This window comes from Cololabis saira, chromosome 2 (genome assembly GCF_033807715.1).
Source record: "Cololabis saira isolate AMF1-May2022 chromosome 2, fColSai1.1, whole genome shotgun sequence".
In the NCBI taxonomy this organism is placed as follows: Eukaryota; Metazoa; Chordata; class Actinopteri; order Beloniformes; family Belonidae; genus Cololabis; species Cololabis saira.
In genome coordinates, this window is record NC_084588.1 from 13,114,184 (window position 1) to 13,137,528 (window position 23,345).

A 23,345-nucleotide genomic window follows, 5' to 3' on the forward strand; every position below is an offset into this window, starting at 1 on the left:
TCAGATAAGCCAAAGTTAATGGATTAATGAAAAATGACAGTTTAAAAGATTCATAAAATTCCATTTTTTTATGTAAACCTGTGATTTCAGGTGGTTAGTGAGCGCCTGAGTTTTTCCCAGTTGTGGATAAGCAAGGAACACAAACACACAACACAAGTCACCACAGCTCAGATTAAAGTCTCCACCACTGCCGTCATTATCAATCATTTCACCCCCACCAGGACCATGCCAATCGATTCACTCAAATGCAGAGTTCTTACCTGCTCGTCTGGGGGGACCTGTTAAATTTAAAAACAGCAGAGTTACACCTGCTGATCACGTGTTCTCAGAGTTTCGAGCTCTGCCGGGCTCTGAATGTTCATGTGGGACCGACTGAGGTTTAGAGGCCAGAGAGTGTGTGTGTGCTTCGGCGGTCGTCGTACCCGGCGCCCCTGCTCCTCTGTGCGGTAGGCGTGGCGGTACAAGCAGGAGAAGACGGCTCCAGGCGGCATGAGCTCACTGGTCTCGTTCCAGCCGTGCGTGTGGCAGAGCCGAGCGGCGTCGCTCTGACACTTCTTGTAGAGGATTGGGTCCAGTCTGTGGGAAAGAGAGACGGGCTTCAGTCACATAATATCAGTTTCCTCGGTAACTCTCAGTCCTTTTCTTCCCCATCTAAATGCAGTTCTAGAGGAGGTGATGACATCTGGGGAAAGTGCACGGGTCGCATTCATTCATAAATTAGAAATCAAAGGTCGTTCAGGTCAAGATAAGCCTGTGACGTCAGTAGATGAGTCAGATTCCTCAGCCATCGTAGATGTACAGATCTCTGTGTTGTCAACATAATCAGTCACATAAGTCATGTTTCATGCTGATAAGCCAGAGTTACCAGAGGGACAGCCAGAGGAGACTGCAAAATCCTGTTTAGAAAGAGCTCATTTGGGCAATCGGTTTTCTCTTATAAAACAGAACCTGAGTGGAATAACATCCCACAGAACATTAGAGAGTCCATTTCATACAATGTCTTCAAATATAATCTTAGGAATTGGTTGATCAATAATCAAAGATGTGAACATTGATGTGTATACTATTGATGTGGGGATGAACTGTGTATATTGTAAGGGTTGAATTATATATGTTATATGTTATTGCTGATGTGTTTGTACTTGTGTTTTAATCTTTTTTTACTAGGTACTAGCCGATTATTTCTGGCAGGGGGACCGCCAATGTAAACTAGCCTTTTGGCTACAATTGGGTACATTTACATTTTATTTTATAAAATGTTTCTTAATGTACGTTGTCCCTCTCTAACAAATAAAAATAAACTGAAACTGAACTGATAAGAGAAAGACTAAAGATGAAAAAAACAGAATTGGTCCTCGGTCCATAACCCGGTAGAACACAAACACTGACTCCGGTACATGAAACTGAGGACATCATTTGTACGAATAAGCTGGAATCGACCAGATAAATGAGACTCCAAGGACAGCAACCCGGATCCTGATGATGCGTTTTTGCAGAACGAAGCAGAAGTGAAAGATTAAAAGCAGCACTGAGGTCCAACAGGACCAGCAGAGAGACTTTAACAAATCCAGCTTTAGTACCATCACGTACTCTTCATGAACACTTATTCTGCAGACAGGCAATCGCCCGAGTTAACAACTTTTTAAACAATGTTAGCAATAAAAAGGTTGGCTACAACTTTAGACTGAACTGAAGTTTAATTTCAGTCGATTTTGACGAGACAGATGCGACTGATTACAGAGGAGTTAATGCAGCGCATGATTTCATTTAACAGTCTAGCTGAGATCTGGCCCAGACGTGATGGGGCAGGAGCCTGATTAGCGGCGACATCAACTCAGGACCATCAACAGGAGAGAAACGGCACCAACTGGAGTCCAAATCTGTCTCTTCGCCTCCCTCTTATCAGACTCTCCACTCGCACCAGCTGCTGTTTTTTATATTAATCAATAAAACATTTGATTTAATCATTTCATTGTTCAACAAAGCTGAACAGAAACCTGGGGCTCTTTTATGTTATTTTATTGAAAGTAGAAACTATGTAGTTGTAGCTCAGCAGGGTTTTTTTAATTCTTCAGGTTTAACAGTGCTTTTGTCTTTTCTAGTTTTCTCAATCAAAACATTTGTAAAGCTGCCATTTCTTAAGCGAGGAGGGAGCTTTGGCCGATGACAGATTCTTTCACCAACTATGTGAGAGCAAATATATTCAGAAACAGTCATGTGGATGTGTCAAACTATTTGTGGTTATTCAAATAAGCTCAAGCAGCAGGAGTGCAGAGGACTCACTTCCAGTCTCTGGATATGAAATACTGCAGCTCCAGCAGCCGGCGCTCACAGTCCTCCACCATCTTCTCCGTGTACAGGTGCTCCATCAGGCAAGACAGGATCCTAAAACACCACCCAGACTCTGTTAGTCACATATATGCTAAGATGATTTATCACTAGTGGTTGTCATTTGAAGTTTTGATGGTGTGATATTAGGTTCAGTGTCTGTTCCCATGTACGAGTGCAACCAGCTCACATGGGGTCTCCGTTGCGGATGTGTTTGCAGGCGGTCTGGATGACGGACTCGCAGGCCTCGTTGAGCGCTCGGTCGATCCGATAGTCGGCTCCGGGGTCGGCAGACTGGACCAGAGTCTGCAGCTGCAACAAACACAGAAACACCGTGTAAGTTTTATCAGCTGATAAAATATATCCCAGCCACCTCCATGATACACTGGGGACCTCATTTCATCATTTTTTTAAACAATGTTAGTTAATATTCTATGCTGCGTACTAAAAAATCCCCTAAACTTCCCAAAATAAAAACAAATTAATAAAAATACAGTGTGGTTTAAAAATCTGCTTTTTCTAGAAACATGCAGGTGCATGATGTTAAAACATGCATGCTTAAAATAATGTCTGTGTCGATCGTGTTTGTAAAATGCGGAGCTGCTGTAACTGGACATTTACTGACTGAATCTTTGTCTTTTTTGATTTTGTCACTTTTATGTTTCTCCTCCTTTAATAGAAAAACGTTTTTACCGTTTTAAAAGATGCCACAATTTCTTACATTATCAATAAAATACCTGCAGCATGTTTTGCTTAAAGTATCAGAAGGGAAGCATTCAGGTCCTGACAGCTCCGTTCACAGCGGCAGATTTCATCGTCATCCAACTGACGAAACCACCTTTTCCCATAAAGTGAGCCTCTTTAGAAATCAGTGTTTAAGCTCTTTGGTACCCCCTGAGATGATGTATAACTGGGTGGAGATAATTCCACTTTAATCTGAACTGTTATGTCACAGCTCCCTGCAATGTGATCGTCTGTGTCAATTAAAGTGTCGAGATTCAGCTGCAATGTAATTCTTGAGATTTCATAAATTGCAGATACCTAATATATATGTAATAAATCTTAAGCACTGAAAAGAAAAAACAGAATTGCAGCAGGTCTTCTGCGGTCTTACTGCGCTCTGGCAGGCGCTGTCGACGGTAATGCTGCGGTCGCCGCGGCCGATTCGCATCAGGCAGTGCAGCGTGCGGCCTTTGCGATGCAGCCCGGAGCAGTAACCCTCGATCTCGGTCCGGCAGTGAAGGACGATCTCCGGACTGAGAGAGAAATCCTCCATCAGCATCCGCCGGTAGTCCAACATCTCCCCCTGACACTCTCCACTGACCTGACGGCCTGGAAGCCAACACCCAAATATTACAGACAGAAATGACAAAGATAAAAACCTGGGAAATATTCAGACACACGAGTTTGGTTATATTCACAATAATAACTAAATCCATAAACTACAGGTCTGAATCAAAATTATTTCTGTAGCATCCCCGACTGATGATGGATGAATCTCGAACTGATGGTTCACAATGTTTTTATTCCTTGGATGTACAGTAAATACACTGCAAACACACCGTAAGGGTTATAAAGGAATAAAATTAAATAGAGTTAGTCTTTCTACGTTCATATAAGTTTCATTTAACTTAAATACAGACCGACACAGCTGCTCGCTCGGCTACCGTTAACCACAATACATGAGTAACCATGGCAACCAAACTCAAGCTGGACATAAATACGGCATACAATTTGCAAAGAAAACAAATCCTTATCAGCAGGTGCTTTCTGTGTCAGTTAGACACACTTTAGCATTCCCGACACTCGTTTTGTCTTTCAGACAAACTTTCTACTGCCGTTAAACTTTTACCGTTAAAGTCCAAAGCGCCGGATGTTTACAACGTTTCGGCGAGACGCCTTCAAAATAAAAGCACTAAATATCGGTCTCCTTAATATATAACAAATAACCTTGCTTTAAATAACATTAATGAGAAAAAAAACATAAAAACACATTTATAGAAATTCTCATATTAAAAAGGTAATTTACAATTTCCATTATTTTATTTTTTCGAAAATTATGTTTTATTATTCATTATTATTCATTATTATTTTTATTAATATTATTATTATTATTATTATTACTATAGAGAAAATACCACAGTTTTTAATGCCGATCTTGTCATTTTATTTAGTTTTTATCAACACCTTTAAATTGGGCCGTGAAAATATTTTCTGTCCGCGGTACAGAAAAGGTTGGGGACCACTGAACTAAAGGAAGAGCCCCCCTGCTCACCGCGGTGCACGGCGGCCTCCAGGCACAGCAGCAGGTAGGACAGCCGGGCCTCGCGAGCGCGCGGCAGGCTGGTGTCCAGGCTGCAGCGCTGCTTCCTCAGGTCCGCCTTACACGCCTTGGCCAGAGAGTAACTGACTCTGTAGTCCTGAGAGATGAGCTTCTGGCGGGTCGTCAAGGCGTCGCGGCACTGAGGGGGCGAGATGCTTGATCATTAACTGGACTTTGATTTAGAACACTGACTTTTATGCACAATGACGGAGGGGAGGGAGCGTCTTTCAGCAGCACCTTTTCTGACATGGCCTCTTCAAACTTGTGATTGAACAAACATTTGTAGACTTTCCCTTCTCCTGCCTGTGTCTGTGGAGAAGAGATAAAGGAGAGCATGTGAGGTAAACGACTGTGTCGCTCTTCATTTCTTTTCCCCCTGCAGGTTCTCTCAACTTCATACGCTTCTAAACTGCACAACATATCCATCCTACTCTGCATCTGGACCGGCTCCGTCACGCACTGAACCAGTGGCTTTTAAGAGCCTGTTTTATACCCGTTTCTAGCTTCATAATTTGATGTCCACTACTGAAACTGTTTCTGTGCTTGAATCTCTTTTATACCTTATGTGACGGCCTTCATCACCTTCAGCCTGAAACGTGTTGTTTTAACTCACCCGTCTCCCATGATGGATTGCAGACCTTTTAGCTATGCAAATATTCAATTTATTTGATCAGCATTAAGGATGATTTATTTGCTGGTAGTCAAGGACGTTCTTTGTATTTTGTAACCGTTCCGGAGAGAGAGCAGCGGGCTCTCTGGGGCCGGCTTTAATATCCGGCCTCCTGGCAGCTCCTCGTGTTTGCAGGTGAACCAAAAGGTGTTTTCTCTCAGTGACGTCAACAAGTTAAGAGAGACAAAGGTGGACAAAGGTTTTATCTCTGATTTATGTGGGACCTCATTTGAAACTTCTCAGAACTTGAACTTCCACAAAAAGCTGTAAAACTATCAAATTACAGAGACAGAGAGAGAAAGACCTGATCCCTGAGGGCTCACAGCTGACTCAGGCTGCTCAGAAATGTATCATCTTTTTGCAGGAAGACTATCAATTTGGAAATAGTCTTTTTTGTATCAATTTTTCTTCAAATACTTTCTATGTTTTCAAGTTCTGTCTGTGTCCATGTTGCAAACAGACGAAGTAACATTTTAATATTTGGAAAATAGCATCAGAAACGTTTAAACAATGTACATCAATAGTACTAATAATAATAATAATAATAATAATAATAATAATAATAATGTGCAGTACTTAATGTGCAATAACCATTGTATATAATAGTAATAATATATTAACAATGTGCAATCTTCTTTTCTTTTTTCACGAGCCCACGTACAACTGCTGATACTGGTGGTATTACCTGCTATTATATGTCCCTGTTGTATTTCTTCTTTTTTTGTCTTGCTGCTGTAACAATGTGAATTTCCCCTTGTGGGGCAATTAAAGGAAAATCTAATGTAATCAATTAGATTTGGTTCCCAGAAGCTCATCTCAAAAACCTGTCAAAACATGTTCACTATCTAACTGCAATTAACAGCAATGAAGATCTTTTAATCTTTTTATTTAATAAAAAGTACTTTTTTTTATTGTCCGATTTGTAAAAAATTTGCCCACAACTTAATTTGGAAACCAATAAGAATAATTCCAGCTTTTAAGCTGAACTGCTTTAACGTGCTTGTGGTCTGAATGCAGGTTGTTTGACTGCGAGTCTCCTTACATTCTGGCAGAACCTCTCGCGGTCGTCTCGGCAGGCGAAGTAGAGGTATCTGTCCAGGTGGAAGTCGTCTGATGACAGCTCCGCCACCCGAAGGATCGATTTCTGGCATTCCTCTTTGATTGGACGACCACGATCCGGCTGCTCCGCCTCCTTCACCAGCGCCTTCTCCAGACAGGCGATCACCTCGCCCTGGGAGTGGATGTCCTGCAGAGAGATTCATTTACACAGTCATGGTCAACCAACGAACCAAAACCTACAGTTCAATAGAATAAAACACAGATGATAAATAACTCAATTAAAAAGGTCTGACAAGTTTTTCTGAATAAATTGAAGCCTTTTCTACCAAATAAACCTACAAGTATACCCCATAGACTAGTATCTAAACCACATTGAAGGAGATGGAAAAAAATTCTCCAGAACGTGATCAAAAGATCTGGGGGATAATTAAACTCCTCTTCTTAACATGTGATGACATCTTTGGGACACATTGCCTACATGAAGCATCATCAAAGATCGGTCCCAACACTGCCTTACATGTTATAACTGCCACTGTCTTGCAGACTCTGCCGGACGTTCAAAGCCAGGACCTCCAGGATGAAAGCAGATGTTTGCCATCACTGAACTGAATGCCAACAAATAACAACAATCCCAGTAATCATCCAACCACCCCCCTTTTATTTATTTGATTGAGAATTCACTCACTCAATCAGCTGGACTCAGCTTTTATCTCTTCATATTTGCCCGATGGAGCGCTTTGAACCTCAAACCACTTATTTTTAACATGTAACGTATGTCAACAATTGTTTGTGTGTTGTCTAGACGTAGCACAAAAAGTAAGGACATTTGTGTTTGCCTGGTTATTTCTTTGTTATAACAATGCTTCTTTGTAATAAAACTTATACATTTGGAAAACCTCTTCATTTCCCTTTGAAATGGTGCCACGTTTGTGGGATGAGCAGCAGAGCTGAGTATGTGGGTTGCACCTATGAAAACTTTGCCAAATCTTCTCTGCCAATGCGTAACAGCTTATGTTGCTGTTGAGTCTTGTTTTGAGGTTCTGGTACCTCCAGACACCTGTGAGCGTTGGACCTGCGATAGTAGTCAGTAAGTTTCTGCTCCCAGAATCATCATGCCAAGTTTAACTGATCTGCATAGGCCTGTGGCATCGGACTACTTCAAGCTGGTGTTCTGCAAAACAGGCCGCAAAGTAGTTGTATCAAGAAGACGACACCCCAAGTAGACCCTCTCCTCACCCTGTCAGTACTTAAGTGCTGTAGTCTCTCTGGAACAGACTGCACGCAGCCAATCTCTGGTCTCCTAGAGCTGCCAGGAGGCCATCACTGTCCCTCACCATCAGGAATATTTGCACTGGTGTCGGTAACACGTGCACTGGAACCTGAACATGTGGAGGAACGTTACGTTCAGCGTTGAGTCCAGATTCTGGCAAATGGATCAAAGTGTGGAGAACTATGCTGAACGCTGCACCGATAGAGTAACATGTTTTGGTGGAGGCAGTGTGATGGTGGGGGGCGGCATTTCCCTCGCTGGAAAAATGAGGCTTGTCATCATGGGAGGCAATCTCAATGCAAAGATATCAAGATGAGATTCTGCCAACGGTGGCAATCCCATATCTCCACAGTCTGGGACCGGAGTCTATCCTCCAAGATGACAACGCTCCTCCCTCACAGAGCAGGTTTATCAGAGACCTCCAGAATCTGGGAGTGGAGAGGATGGAAGAGCTGCAGCTTCTGACCTCAACCTCATTGAACACTTGTGGGATCAGCTGGGGGGGATATTCGTGCCACAGTGACCAACACAACCACGTTGGCTGACCTGCAACAAATGCTGGTTGTAGAATGGGATCCATCCACAGCAGTGTGAGCAGGCTGGTGACCAGCATGAGGAGGAGGAGCCAGGCTGCCGTGGCTGCTGATCTTTACTATTTGTGCTGAGTTTATTTAGGTTTTGTTGTGTTAAAACTGAGAATGAAAAGTATCAAATGCAGAAAATGAATCAATATGGAGACAGCTGGATCAGGATGATTTATTTAGTTACTGTGATTCATATTAATCATTAACTTACGGTAAGTAAAAACATTTTCGATTTACTTGATTGCTCATTATCTTGATTATCTTTAACCACACACACACACACACACACACACACACACACACACACACACACACACACACACACACACACACACACACACACACACACACACACACACACACACACACACACACACACACACACACACACACACACACACACACACACACACACACACACACACACACACACACACACACACACACACACACACACCCCTACCCCTCACCTTGTGTCCCACGTTGATGCTTCCACAGCGCAGGCTGTTAATATCTTCTTTGCATTTGTCCATGAAGCCGCAGATCAACCTGTAGTCGCTGAAGATGATGCTGGTCATCTTGGTGACGTACTGGTTGCACTGGTACTCGCTGATGTTGTCCCGGTGATCCACCAGACACGACACCAGGTAGCCCCTCCCCCTCTCCACCTCGTTACACTCCTTTATCTGCACGAGTGGAACAAGGAACGATTCCATAAGAGACAAAGGACTGACTGAGTTGGAGCGCCGACGTCCTGATGAAGAAGCGGACCGACCTCAGCGATGGTGCTCTTGCAGACCTCCGTGGCCACGGACTCAAACTTTGGATCCGTGGTCAGATTGAGTTTGTAGCTCCACAGAAGCTAACATAACACAAAGAAAACAACAATTTAAACCCTCCACACAAGTGTAGTAATACCTTTTTGACAGATAGACATATTGGGTTGCTGACGTCTCAGGCCTTGTCATGCTGTTTCTACAATCCGTTTTAGTCTTCAATTATACTGTGTTTCACCAAGTGCCTTGTAGTAATTGGTTTCTCACTCTGGACATTTTTGTCCATATGTTGTAAAATTTCACTAAGTAGAGTAAGCCTAACATCATTGAGTGACAGCAGGGGTAAGGGAAGTTCGTTGTGGGGACGGAATGTTTAATGTTTTGTTTATGTGCAAGTGAAAATCAATAAAAAGAATTATGAAAGAAAAAGAAAACAACAATTTAATTAGTTTATTCGGGAGACGCTTAACTTCAACTAAATGAGTGTAATCCTCTTCAAATAGACCTGAGAAGCCGACTGGGACACGCCCACTTAATGTCCATCACATTTAGCCATTTCGGCTTGGCTAACTTGGCTTCTACAAAGCTGTAATGCTAAATAATATTACTTTACCTACATGCTGATCAAATTTCTGAAACAGCCTCATGTGACATCTAAAACAAACGACAGAGTTGAAACGGGGACGAGCGGGCTCTGCTGGGACCCGCGGTGGCTCGGGTTGCTGCAGGCGAGCAAGCATAGCGCTGCGACTATGGGTCCCAGTGGACTTACGCTTGGGACTGAAACGATGTGCCATGGCTCCCGGCTCGATTCAGCCGGTCAGAGCCAGAGCAGCTGCGAAGGTGCAGGCATACGTCTGAAGGAGGTTTGTTGCGTTTAGCTGACAGTACAAGCTCCCTGCTCTTAGCCAAGCTTCGTCCTCCTCAGACCTCTCCAGACCAACTCACGCCCTGCTAGCGTTTACTTCTGCAGCACAAGCGGACATTTCAACACGGAGCAGCGCCCCTAGTGGTCAGTAGAGGAACCGCAATTTGTCTGACTTCCAGGTTAGCTTTAACCTCAAAGATAAAATGTTGGCACTGAACTCAAATATAGCATTCATGTGAATGCAAGGATGCAGGTTTCCCCGAGACGTGTTTACTCACAACAGTGGTCATTATATGAAAGCTCACTGGTGTTTGATTGGTTTGATCCTGAATAATGCGAACAGCTAAAGACTAAAACATCAGTGAAAGTGTACATGCGTGCAGATCTGAGCGGCGGGACGGCAGGCTCGGAGCTCAGTCTGCCGTGTCTGTGCCTTTAAAGCCATCAGAGAAGCTCCATCTTCTGTCAGCAGCTTTTCACAGTAAAGCTCTTGTAGCATATCGAGGGGGAGGAAGGTCACTTTGACTGAGGACGGTCTCGTGGCAGTTAAGGCCGACTCGTGGGACTGCTCAAGTCCAAATAGTTAAATTACCATGGTGGCTGGGAACAGCGTGAAGTTTAACGAGAGAAGAGCTGTGACTGAGGGTTTAGTGGGAAACAGCAGGACCCAGTGTTTGTGATAGAGATTAGCAGGAGAGGGAGGGGGTTACAGAACATTGTAGCTTACAGCAAGAGTCACCTGTCACCCCCCTCATGTCAACTGAAGCTAACTGCACATGTAAAGTCACGATGGGCATTGTAGTCGATATCTGCAACATTTCATGCGTCTTTGACGTCTTTCAGTGGAAGAAGGGAGTTAGAACATACTGAGGCTGTGCAAGTCTTCTTAGTCAAGGTTTCCTTTTAAACTCCTCTCTTTCTTTCTTTTGTGTGTTTATTGTGTTGTTGCCACGAAGGCTCCAGCTGCAGCAGCCTCAGATAACAGCTACTGACAGTCAGGCCGCCCAGGAAATAAGGCAAAATGAGAGAGAGAGAGTTTATGGGAGGGGGTTGGGGGGAGTGAAGGTTTATGACTCGGTTGACGGCGAGAAGAGATTAAGAGATATGTTGATGCAGACGGAGGTGAACTTCTGGCTGAACATCAGAGGGATGTGAGGTTTGTGGGGTCGTCAGCTCTGGTTGTCTTTAAACCAAGTATTTATCAAAGCTACTGCTAAAAATACAAACTGCATCAGCAGATTAAAAGCTTCAGAGATCAAATGAACATTTAAATAATTAAAGATCTTACAAAATGTTTTATGTTTGTTGATTTTTTTCCCTTTACTACTTACAGAATATTTTAAAAGCACTAATAACAAAATCCAATTGATGTCTTTTTATTTAACACAAGCGATTCAGCTGAGCCATCAGTTGGATCCGCCCCTAAAACGCAGATGAGCCAATAGCTGTTGAGTATCAGTTACAGAGGAACCAGAACTCCATAGGAAAATATTGGAAGATTTTCAACTCTCATTTGTTTAATCAAGTTTATTGCATTATATTTTTTTAAAAGCATCTGGGATATTTAACACAGATTCCATGAATAGTTTATTTTATTCAATTTCCTTAGCCCAAACAAAACAGAGCTGAATGTCTGCTTTGAATTTAACTCTCTACTTTATGTCCAGAACATCAAGAGGGATGCATATATTTGTTTTAAGGTAAATAAAGCAACAGTACTCTTGAGGGACATAACATTACTAAAGGTTTCTGTGTCTAAAGTTTGTCAAAACAACCTGGAACAAAGTTTTCACACAGGCAGTCGTCATCGTAAAAATGTAAACAAGAGCGATAGCTTGTCTGAGTTAGTAACAGTAACTAGGGGAGGGCGGGTCTTACAGATCAGGTCAATTTAGGAGAATTGAGACCAAAGACAAGTCCAGTAAAACCCATTTCAGATCGATTATATTCCAATTTTCAGTCATTCAGTGAAATCCAACTCATTCCAGTAGAGTCCTGACCTAAAGTTCACAGCTAAAGAGCCCAGAGTGCATCAAACCTTCACTTCAGTCCAATCCCCCCTCCTGAAAGAAGCGCCGGGCGACAGTCGGGAGGAAATGACGTGAGCTGTTACCATACTGCACTTAAACACGCATGTACAGGAACCTTTTTTTCCATCATTTATAATTTAACACAGAGGTTATTTTCTGATTCCAGCTGATTTTGGCAAAAAATAGTTTGTGTATTAGAGGAAATACTCACATGGTTGCAGTCGGGAGCAATGTCAATTTCCTGCAAAACGAGAGAGAGAGAGAAAGGAGAATCTTCAGATGGATGCAAACATTTATTAGCATCTCTGAAGCTCAGAGGGTCACATGTATTACAGAGAGCAAACATCAAGAGCAGGTTTATGCAGGTTTATGTTAAAGAGCCCTATGGACAACACAACCACACATTTAACAGACCCCCAGACTAAATAATACACGGTCAACTGGCTGCAGCAAATGCAGCAGGTCTAAAAGTTAAATGTGTTTTCTGAGTATAATTAGGAGTGGATAAGTTTCATAGTCACATTTCAAAATCGACAGACACAAAATCTTACTTTCAAATAAATAAAATGAACGTACAAGATCTAGAAGACACTCAGCTCCTTTCCTTCCACAACCTTAGAAAAACTACAGCAATAACATTTAAAAAAACAACAGTACAGATGTCACACTAAAACACCCAGCAAAGCAACATCTCTCTGCACAGGCAGCCGTTTAATATGAACAAAGCAGCAGAAGCTCTTGGTAAACTCGCCCACAACATTCTCCACTATCAGAGGAGAAACAGCAGCAGCAGCTCCTCTAACAGCTTCACATCACCTTGCAATAAAAAGACATAAAAGCACTTTGCGATGACTCTGCTCTGCCCACGGGAGCAGAGACAAAAAGCCTTTCCTCTGACATTAAACCCTCCTTTCCACTCAGTGTTTCACAGTCAGGCATGAGTGCAATGAGGATACAGACCCACAGTGGCCTCCTCGATAAAAATTACCAATTAGTCACACAATGAGTTATTAATTAATGAAGAGCTGCTCTGTTCAGATCAAAGACTTTTAAAACAAGACGAGACTAATCAGCGAGCCAGCTCAAAGTGAAGTGGTAACTGAGAATAATTGGTGTTAGTAAGGGTGGAGGGTGTACAAGTACAAAGTTAGGCCTCCTTTAATCGAGAACTGAAACCATTTATTTTTTATACATACATTATACTTTTATTTCTTTATAAACAAGATATAAAAATGAAGCATATTTGACTGCATTACCCAAGTAAAGCCCCACCTACTCCTTTTTTCTATGCAACATTGTAAGCTGCAGACTTGCTCAAAACATCACATCAGTGGCAGCTAACAGTTTTCGCAGCATTTTTTTTTAATCAGCTAAAATTAAATGCAGTGGCATGTATGACAAGCTGTGCCAAAATCCTCTTGGGGATTGTCAGCATAAGAGCCTGCAAGCGCTCGCTTGTTTCACTCTACCTCCGTTTGCTGAGGCCGTGAGCTGTGTCTGCCAATCAAGATTCATTTTAGATGACAGAAGTCAAAACACAGATTAAATTAAATGTGCCTTCATTATGACATTGCATTTGTAAAATAGGTGCTGCTGGTTTACGGGTCACCTATAGAGGGAGTGTAATCCACAAGATTTATAACTCTTTCAGTGATAAAAACCTGCCTTTATACCTGCCCTGACTGTAAACTCAAAACATTACAAGCATCACTCCAACCAATCACAGACAAGGTAGGTTTTGGCGCTGTCAGCGATATGTTGACGTAATCGATTACGTAAACACGTTGAATTGCGTAGAAAGCCTCGATGCGTAGCATGCCGCATGGACACAACACCCTGACAATACGAATACAAGTAGCATACATTTTTCGAATTAAACTTCTACCCCTTAATTCTACCCCGGATTTGAGCATCAGGTTTAGCATTTTTCAGGGAGAAACTCAACAAAATGGTGTTCAGTAAAATCGAAATAGCGTATCAGAGCAGCACAACCGCCATGCGTGAGCAGAAGAAAAACATCCTGTGGTTCTCAAACCTTAAAGTGACGACACTACAACAATATAAGCATTTACCTCATTATTAAAGGAGCATGAGGCAGGATTGAGGCAGGATTTATGAAAAGAAATTCGTATACGTTTTAAGTTTTCTAGTAATAATGTCAGATGAAGCGTTCCAAACCCAAAAGAATGATTCCTCTAGTTAGTATGTCTCTCCATTGCCTTGAACAGGCTGTGTGCTGCAAAATGTGCTGCAATTCTGGGCCTGAATTTCCAGCGCTGTCCTGCGGATGTGACGTCATGCACAGTCTCCCCGTTCTCCCGTGCCGGCTTCGCTGTTGGCTGCAGTACCGCCGACGGCCGTTGTGGCGAAGGGTGGCGCTAGAGAGTCTCATTTCTTAAAAGGAGCCTCAAGCTCCTTTAAATGAAGTTTTTTTTTTATTTTTCATGAGTCGTGGCTTGATCATTTTCTAGTGTATAAAATAAAACGATGATGCTAACAGCTTGCCTGCTGCAAAGTTTTCCAGCCTATTTGGGTCTTTTTGAGCACTTAAAACTAAATATTGATTTCTATTAAAGTCATATTTGTGCCGTCTGTCAATATAACAGTTGGCAAATATACATCCCTCTTCTTGCCATTACCTGGTAAAACATTCATTTAAGATGAATAAAGAATAAAGTAAGACTTTTACACAAAGTGACATCTTAAACAGTGTTTGCACTTTTTTGCTTTGAATAAGTTATTTTAGATTTATGGAGATTATTCTGAATGAACCAAATGATGCCCTAAGACACTTATGCTTTGGTTTATGTATTAAATGAATTGTATCTATTCACAAGTAAAAAAATTGGGAGAATGGTCAAATGTATTATTTGTTGGCATTTAACAGAAAGATCTATCAAAATGTGGAAAAAAAATAATCGTGGGATTAATCTAAAAAAAAAAAAAAAGGTTAGATTTATCGACAAGACAATAGTCGTTCGTGGCAGCCCTAGTAGGCTTTGTGCTCATGATCGGGCATGTTTTTCTCTGAGCGCGGTGGAGGGAGTGGTTAGCACTCCCCGTATTGTTATTTTGTACAAATACCAACAAACGTGGTGCCATGCAATAAAAAGCTACCTGCAATTAACATTATTTCACTCGATATTTTCTCACTAACTGATATGTTTGATTACATATACATATTTTAAAAGAAATGTAAATACGAGTTGTTTCATTAGGGATTCATTTGTATCAAATTTCAGTATGTTACAGTGCAGGAAAACAAAGACAGCAGGACAAACAAATGTTAAAGCTGATACTGGTTCACATTAGCCAGACTGCAGACGTCTTATAGATTGTTAATATTATAATAGTGAATATTTGTATAAAAATATAGATATACCCTGCATATCACGTGAGTTAGAGCTGTTACAACACTTTTCTCTTTCCCAATACTGATAGATTCCTGGGCATTGGATATTGTTCAATACCAAATATTGATTGAAAACAGTGCTATTTTTTTTTATTTTAAATTGAATAAATAATATCTATTAAATTAAGGAATCTGAGAATGAATATCAATCCAAGTCTAGGAGTTTTTCTGCTGCAGTTCATCCTTCACCTTTTGCTGGCTAAACTTGTGCTTTTTCACGTGATTGATTCTTAAACCTTTAATAATGTTGCAGCATATCAACATAGTACAAGATAATACTAGATATCCAGCTCTAACAACTCACACATCACTGCTTATCAACCTGGCAACTCAAGCAGGAAGTATTGCGTAACTTCCAATGCTAGCTTCTGTTATAATTGCATGGTATCGGATGGTGCATAGAAGTATATATACTGATTATTTTCAGCACAGTATCAGCAAATATTTCCAGTACTGGTACTAAACAACTAACGTGAACCGCTGATTTCTTTCGCTCGTGCCGTAATTGCTAAGACCATTACAGAGCACTGTTTCCGAGCGTAAAACACCTCTGTATGACTGCAACAATGTTTGCTTTTATGACTTAATTGCTGAATCTTATAATCTTCTCTAAGAGGATTTTAAAACAATCTAATTGCCAGTGTGCCAGCAGAAGCCCCCAGTATCCACAGTCCCAAACGGCCACATAATCACCAGCTGCTACTTGTGTAAACAGTCATGGTAAAACAAGCATAAATGTCTGCATCAAAATCCAGAGGTGCGCTGCCAGACACTTGCCTGCACGGCTCTGCAAGCTGCGAAACATCGGCCCACGCTGCAAATTGAAAATTATTAAATGCCAGACAGATTCAGTGACCACAGCTTGAAGTGTATGAATCTAGTTTGTGCCAAAGCAAAGTAACTTACAGTCCAGAAATAAGTTCATAACCGTGCTCATCGTTCTCAGCCATCAGATTTCATGGTTTTGATCACGATTAATTTCTCAAATACGGTGTTGAAAGTACCATTGGTACTGCTTTGGCTCTGTGTGTGTGTGTGTGTGTGTGTGTGTGTGTGTGTGTGTGTGTGTGTGTGTGTGGGGTGTCTTTTCCTGGAGATGAGGCAGATTTATAAGAGCCATTTACTCTTCAGGAGGCCGCAGCTGTTATACAGTCGAACCGATGCAATTATCTCAGTAAAGAGGGCATTGCTCCGGGCAGGCAGAGGAGGTGTGTGTATGTGTGTGTTTGACGTCAGCATGGTGAAGCAGAAGACGAAGTGGTGGGAACGGTGGTTAAAAAAAACTCCAGGGAAATAGCTGAGATGGAATGGCTTTTTCACAGACATTTGCATCCTTTTGAATACGTTTTCTTTTAATCACAATGTGAGAGAGGTGAACCCCGCTATCATTTTTAGGCACCATTCACATCAGCAATCATGACCTCCACAAGACATTATATATTTTGCAAGGTTTTTTTTTTTTTCTTAATGAAATCATTAATCATCATTGTTCATACAAGAGCCTCCGTATGCAGTTGATTAATGAAGGTTTTAGGCGCTGCCTCTCCTGGTCAGCACTGCCGTCTCCGAGGGCTTATAGAAGAGCTGGTCTATACAGTCTTGTAAATCTGCCCCTTTACTCTCACTGCAACCCTTCTAACACAGATAACTGCAGACACGCCTCTCCACTCAGTCCACCCGAGTGTTTAAACTCTTGCACCTTTGTCGTCTCAATTATTTGCATCCTGATCGATTCTTCTGTTTCTTCATGCCTCGCTGTGACTGATCTTAACTCCTCTTTTCTTCTAGCACATATCTCTCCGGGTTTTCTTCCACCTATTCTCACAGCAGAGAGATCTGTCAGCCTGTCCATAACCATGTTAAATAAGAAAGGGCTCAGGGTTGGTCCTTGGTGTATGTAAAATAGCAAAGAAATCATTAAAAAAAAAGAAAAGAAAAAAGTAAAAATTCAGGTTGAAGTCTGAATGTTTATGTTTGCCAACTGATGGTGAATATCAAGATTGACAAAAAATTGACATCCCGTACAAAATATAGCAAAGAATTAAGACTAAAAACCACAAAATGACAAGATGTCATAACATTTTATTGTTGAAATTTAAACCGAGAAAATATTTCAAACTTACATTAATCATTGTTTTTAGTATTTTTGTACCACAGTTTCCTGTCAGTTACTGGTTGATGGATAAAATATGGATGTCTTTGCTGTTAGGTCTTTATTCACAACTCGGCAGCTACTGTATGCTCAGAGGTCGGTACGGTGCTAGACTATGCTTCACCACCGCAGTAAATGCTCTCCCAAAAACAGCTTTATTGTAGGGCTGTGCGATTAATCGATTTTAAATCTAAATCGGATTTATTAATCAAGACGATGTTAAAAAAAGGAAAATCGGAAAATCGATTTTCCTTTTTTGCAGCTGGCTGCATTACAGACAGAGCTCGTCTAGTCATCTTTGTTTGGTCAAGAAAATTGTAAATGTTGTCACTTTACTAAACTCAAGGAGGATTTACAGGATATGTCAATTACACTTCATTGCCAATAGGGAAATTTGTTTGCTATTTTTCTTTAAAAATAAAGATAAAATATTTGAAACAATTTATTCCATTGTCTTTTGTAGTTTTACCAAAAAAATCGAAATCGAAAATCGGGTTTTCAGAGAAAAAAATCTGGATTTTATTTTTGTCCAAAATCGCACAGCCCTACTTTATTGTTTTAGAAATTAGTACAAGAATTCTTCTAGTGGTTATAAACAAGACTTTATGGCTAGTTTGTATTGCTTCTCTGCTCTTTTACTTCTCTAAAACAATTCAATCATAAACTGCTTTATTGCATATGGACGAGAATTAGGGCTACTGAAGAAAACAAATCAAATTTTTCCAAGTTTTGAAACAGTGAAACATTTAACTCTGATAAATCAAACAATATCTTTTTGTATCTGAATATTTTACTTCAGGTGGTAAATTTTCATATTTAGTTCAGCTTTTCTTTGTTAATACTCAAATGAGAGCTGAGATACATTCCTAGTTTGAGGAAGATTATGAATCTGTTTAATGATGGTGCCGGTTGAGCTTTTAAACCCAAACGACAGGACTTTGGCCTGGCATGGAAGTGTGCGCAGTGCTCCTCTGGTTTATCACCGTTTTGTTTCATCGATGCAGAAGAATGGAGAGATTATTTGTTCTGGTGGATGAGTAACTCCACTAAAATCTGTTAACGGCAGTAAAGAGTATGAGACTAAAGCAGCCGATGTACGTCTCTATTAATCAGTCTAAACTTTGAACAAAAGAAAAGGAGATAAATGATGAACAAAACTTCACTAAACACTTCCCTTCTGGGTTAATCTGCCCATGTGTTATTAAATTACATTAAAAACAAAATGAAAATTGCTCTTCACAAACTCCTAAAAGACAAACTAGCATCTTGTGAGAATTTTACAAAAACACTCCATTTTCAAATATGGCAAAGACGAGCAGCAAATCATCAGATCTAAAAGACTAAAACCTGAAAAACGTCATTTAAAAAGGACTTTCAATGACTTGACACTTTCAATCCAGCACCCTCTCTCATTGGATCCCGAACTTGTACAAATACAGTTTTGCAAATATTTGTTCAATACGGAAAAATGTCTCATTTGAAAAGAGCAGGTAGCGAGACGGAGTGGACAAAAATAAACTATTGAGAGACTTTTTATGTGAACATGAAGCCACATCAGTGTTTCAGTCGTGTCTGTGATGTACAGAACACGATGTAATCATCCGCAAAAGGTCAGAGAGAGATATTTTAAATATTCTCAGCAGAGAAGAAAAAAAAAAAAGCAGTAATTTTGAATGACAAGAGAAGAAGATATCTCAAAAAAGCTGGGGCAGGACCATGTTTATTGCTGTGTAGCGTTCCGTTTTATTGTTGAGAGAGATGTTGTGTGGAAGGGAACATGTGCTGCTCTAAAACCTGTGCACACAAGTGTTTCTGGGTTGCAACAGTGATGCAGGTTTTTGAACTGACAGCTGATAACAAGCCAGATGATTTCTGTCCTCTTCTGGCCAGAGGACGCGGCGTCTACGGTTGCAAACAAATTCTTCTGACTCCAGGCAAGTTTTTTTCTCTTTGCTTTAGTTCATTTAAATGAGCTTTGGCCCAGAGAAGACAGATATGGCTTCTTCTGTGTGCGATGGAGCTGTAATGTGCATGTGAGGATGCTGCTCTTAAACTGCTCTTAGACCGTGATTTCTGGAAGTGCTCCTGAGCCGGTGCAGTGACCTCGCCTGTTTTTAATGCAGTGCTGTCTGAGGGCTAAGAGATCAACGGCAGCCAATATTGATTTTTGACCTTGTCCCTTGCACAAAGATCCCTGGGCGTTTTTAATGATATTGTATAACTATTATACAGATGGAGATTTACGACATTTTCATAATGTTATGCTTATAATCTCCTGAAATACTTTCACAACTGGTCAGGGCAGTTTTTTGCAGATAGTTTCCTAATCATGTCCCTGACTCATCACCGGTAAACTTAATTAGTTGCCCAGTTTACCTCCGGCCATTTCCTTTCACCGCCACTTACTTTTCCAGCCTTTTGTTATCCATGTCCCTATTTCTTCTGAGATATGTTGCTGCCATAAATTTCAAAGTGAGCCAAAATTACAAAATGGTAAAGTGTCCATTTTTAAATATGTTCTACTGTGAATAAAACACGTGTTTGACGATTGCAAATCACTGCATTCTGTTTTAATTGGCATTTTTTTCCACAGTGTCCCTACATTTTGTAGTAAAATATTTGCAAATATCAATGAGTTTCTGGGAGTCCTCGGCTTTTTCCCTGCAACTTGTCAACCACATGCGACACAAGATGACATGAGCCTGCACAAGGACCATCCAGCTGTTCGTGCTCCACGGCCCAGTGTCGGTCCACTGGCCGGGGATTGGAACCCTCCTGAATTACAGCCCGGTTTACCGGTCCTATGAGCACAGACCTATACAACTAAACAGGAGTTCTAAGTAAAGAAGGCAACAAATCTAAAAAATAAACAGTCTGGTGGGAGATGTATGTATGTGTGTGCGTGTGTGTGTGTGTGTGTGTGTGTGTGTGTGTGTGTGTGTGTGTATATATAGAAATCACTGAGGCACAGAGAATAAAACAAAAGCAGGAAGTCTGTGGTTTAACATCAACCTGCAGGTCACCTGACTGCTGGATGACTGCACACTAGGGATGGGCGGTATGGACTAAAAAATGTATCACGATAATTTCTGGCATTTATCCCAATAACGATAAAAATGACGATGAAAGAAATACCAATTCAACTCCACCTATCTATCTCGCTCTCAGATCCGCTGTTTGTTACACAAAAACGTCATCAACGGAAATCTTTCTTTCTTTCTTTCTTTCTTTTTGCCTCATTTCCTTCTTTCTTTCTTTTTGCCTCATTTCCTTCTTTCTTTCTTTTTGCCTCATTTCCTTCCTTCTTTTTCTTTTTGCCTCATTTCCTTCCTTCTTTTTCTTTTTGCCTCATTTCCTTCCTTCTTTTTCTTTTTGCCTCATTTCCTTCCTTCTTTTTCTTTTTGCCTCATTTCCTTCCTCCTTTTTCTTTTTGCCTCATTTCCTTCCTTCCTTCCTTCCTTCCTTCCTTCCTTCCTTCCTTCTGCGTCGATTTAACACAGAACCATAAATCAGCTTCACACAAAAACATCATCAACGGGAATTTATCGTTTTTACCGCGAGATGACAAATTCTTACCGTGGGGAATTTTTTTGACGGTTTATCGTGAACGGTAAAATATCGCCCATTCCTACTGCACACACACAAGCGCTCGCATTTGACACCGAGCCAAGTCCATAATTACTTCACCAGGGTACTTTATGGGACGCAGCTGCGTTGTGCAGAGTGAAGATGTGGTATAAGATTGAAGCTGATCATAACTTTCAAAACGTTAAAAATGGCACTACGCACTCCAGGTCTAAGACAACAATGAAAGAAAAGCAAATCAAAACACATAATTATACATATAAATGGTTTTAAGGCTGTAGCTCTGAATCATTTTCAAGTTTATACAACGAAAACTACCCTCAGAAGCCAAGCTCATGTCTCAATATTGTTTTGAGACGGCAGCACATGTGAAAACCTCCAGACAGGTTACTCTGCTTAAATAGATTTCTCATCAACAGAACAGCCCTACAATATTCCACATTTCCACTGGCAGAGAAACACTTTTATACAGGAAGTACAAAATTACACGGAATAAAATACACGTTCATATTGACTAAAAACCACAAAACAACTTTCTACCTCATTTTCTACGAATCACAAGTTTTTTTTTTTATAAGATTACCTAATTTGGATGAACATTTTCAGATGATGTAATTCTGTAAACTCCCATAAATGTATATATTTACACATACATTTATATAAAAGAAAAACACTGAATACATTCAGGGGTATTAATTTGATTCTTGATCAGCAATTCCCAGCTGTAAATGGCAATAATTTATGGAGACTCAATAAATTACAGAATGATACCCAGAGGTATGTAAGGAATATTGAACAGGACACAGGCTCAGACTGAAAGGTTATGACCCTGTACTTCGGTGTGCCCATTAACCTCATCCTCTCTTAATTTGTAACCAGATAATTACTGTAACCAGATGAATTGAGAGCAAGATTTGGTTTAAACTGGCAACCCAGCAAACAATAAAAGCTGTCAATACTCCCGTCTAACAACATGCCTCTCGGATGGTTTCTTAACACCATCATGGGAACAATGGTTTTCAGGTTTTTGAAACAACCACGTTAAATGTTGCAATATTTTTGTTTGCCTTTATACATACCTGTCAAGTCTCCCGTTTTCGCCGGGAAACTACCGTATTTTAGCCCTCTTTCCCGCCGTCCTCCCGTATTAGTATTTCCCTCGTAAATTTCCCGTTTTATAATATAATAATTTTTAAACAGCCACCTGAATTGTCACTAGCCTCGCGAGAACTGTCACTAGCTGTGGTTGACAAGTACACTGAAAAAAATGTATCTAAGCGCATGTAAATATAACATATCTGTGATATTTACAATTAAAAATGAACTGTGTTGCTTTACATGAATACATCTAGTTTTGAACTTAATCTGCATTTGTTCAAAAAACAAGACATTGTGCATTTTTTCCTTAACAAGCAGTATTTATGTGAATCCCAGGCAATCTTTTCATTTACACACAAACAACATATTTACTTTTCCTTTAACAATTTTAATCTATTGGGCAGATTGACTAACGTTTAGATGAAACATGCTTTATTATTTAAGTAGAACACCACAGTAAAAAATATCTTGCTTGATCTACTTTAAAAAAATTAAGGCGACTTTTTCGCATGAGATTTTTATGTAGATCAAGAAAGACTAGTCTTTGTATAAACTACTTAATTTTTAGTATGTACAAAATTAATTTGCAAGTAAAGTAAACTTTTTTTTTTTCCTTTCTATTTTTTTCCTTTTTTTAAATGTTTTCTTCTTTTTTCTTTTTTTTTTCTTTTTTTTCTCTTTTTTTTCTTTTTAAAGTCAACTTAATTTTGATAAATAAAGTAAACTTAACACAATTAAGTTGACTGTACTTTGCAAAATGTATTATTTACATACATAAAATTAAGTAGTTTATACAAAGACTAGTCTTTCTGGATCCACACATATTAATCTCATGCAAAAAGTTGACTTTTTTTTTTAAGTAGATCAAGCACAATATTTGTATCAGTGTAAACCTGAGGTCTGCTCCAACTGTCAGCTCCTTTAAACCAGGGCTAAAAACATTACTGTTTACTGAAGTGTATTCCTAAATTAAATACTTGCCTGCTGTACTCTACTTCCCTTAGTTTTCAGCAACTTGTGCTTTTTATTATTTTACCTTCTTTTCTCATAATTTTATTTCATTTTATTTGTTATTTACAGTCTAATTTTGTCTTGCCGCTTTTAATGTCGATGTAAAGCACTTTGAATTACCTTGTGTTGAATTGTGCTACAGTATATAAATAAACTTGCCTTGCCTTGGTGACAGAAAT

The 23,345-nt window shown here is 40.2% G+C and overlaps 1 protein-coding gene across 2 annotated transcripts in view; it reads right to left on the reverse strand.

Annotated features, from left to right (window-relative positions):
• The window catches only part of LOC133458376 (Golgi apparatus protein 1-like), a 51,445-nt gene that overhangs the window by 27,194 nt on the left and 906 nt on the right, over nt 1–23,345 (reverse strand). Inside the window, exons 2-12 of one of the 2 annotated variants that reach the window (XM_061738197.1) lie at nt 12,120–12,149; nt 9,010–9,096; nt 8,705–8,920; nt 6,364–6,567; nt 4,889–4,960; nt 4,604–4,790; nt 3,443–3,660; nt 2,519–2,640; nt 2,284–2,385; nt 423–576; nt 261–278 (exon numbers count right to left, since the gene is read on the reverse strand). In XM_061738197.1, coding sequence (XP_061594181.1) covers nt 261–278; nt 423–576; nt 2,284–2,385; nt 2,519–2,640; nt 3,443–3,660; nt 4,604–4,790; nt 4,889–4,960; nt 6,364–6,567; nt 8,705–8,920; nt 9,010–9,096; nt 12,120–12,149 — 1,410 coding nt within the window. The remainder of the gene's footprint in view (nt 1–260; nt 279–422; nt 577–2,283; nt 2,386–2,518; nt 2,641–3,442; nt 3,661–4,603; nt 4,791–4,888; nt 4,961–6,363; nt 6,568–8,704; nt 8,921–9,009; nt 9,097–12,119; nt 12,150–23,345) is intronic. The other variant, XM_061738206.1, reaches the window with a different exon arrangement.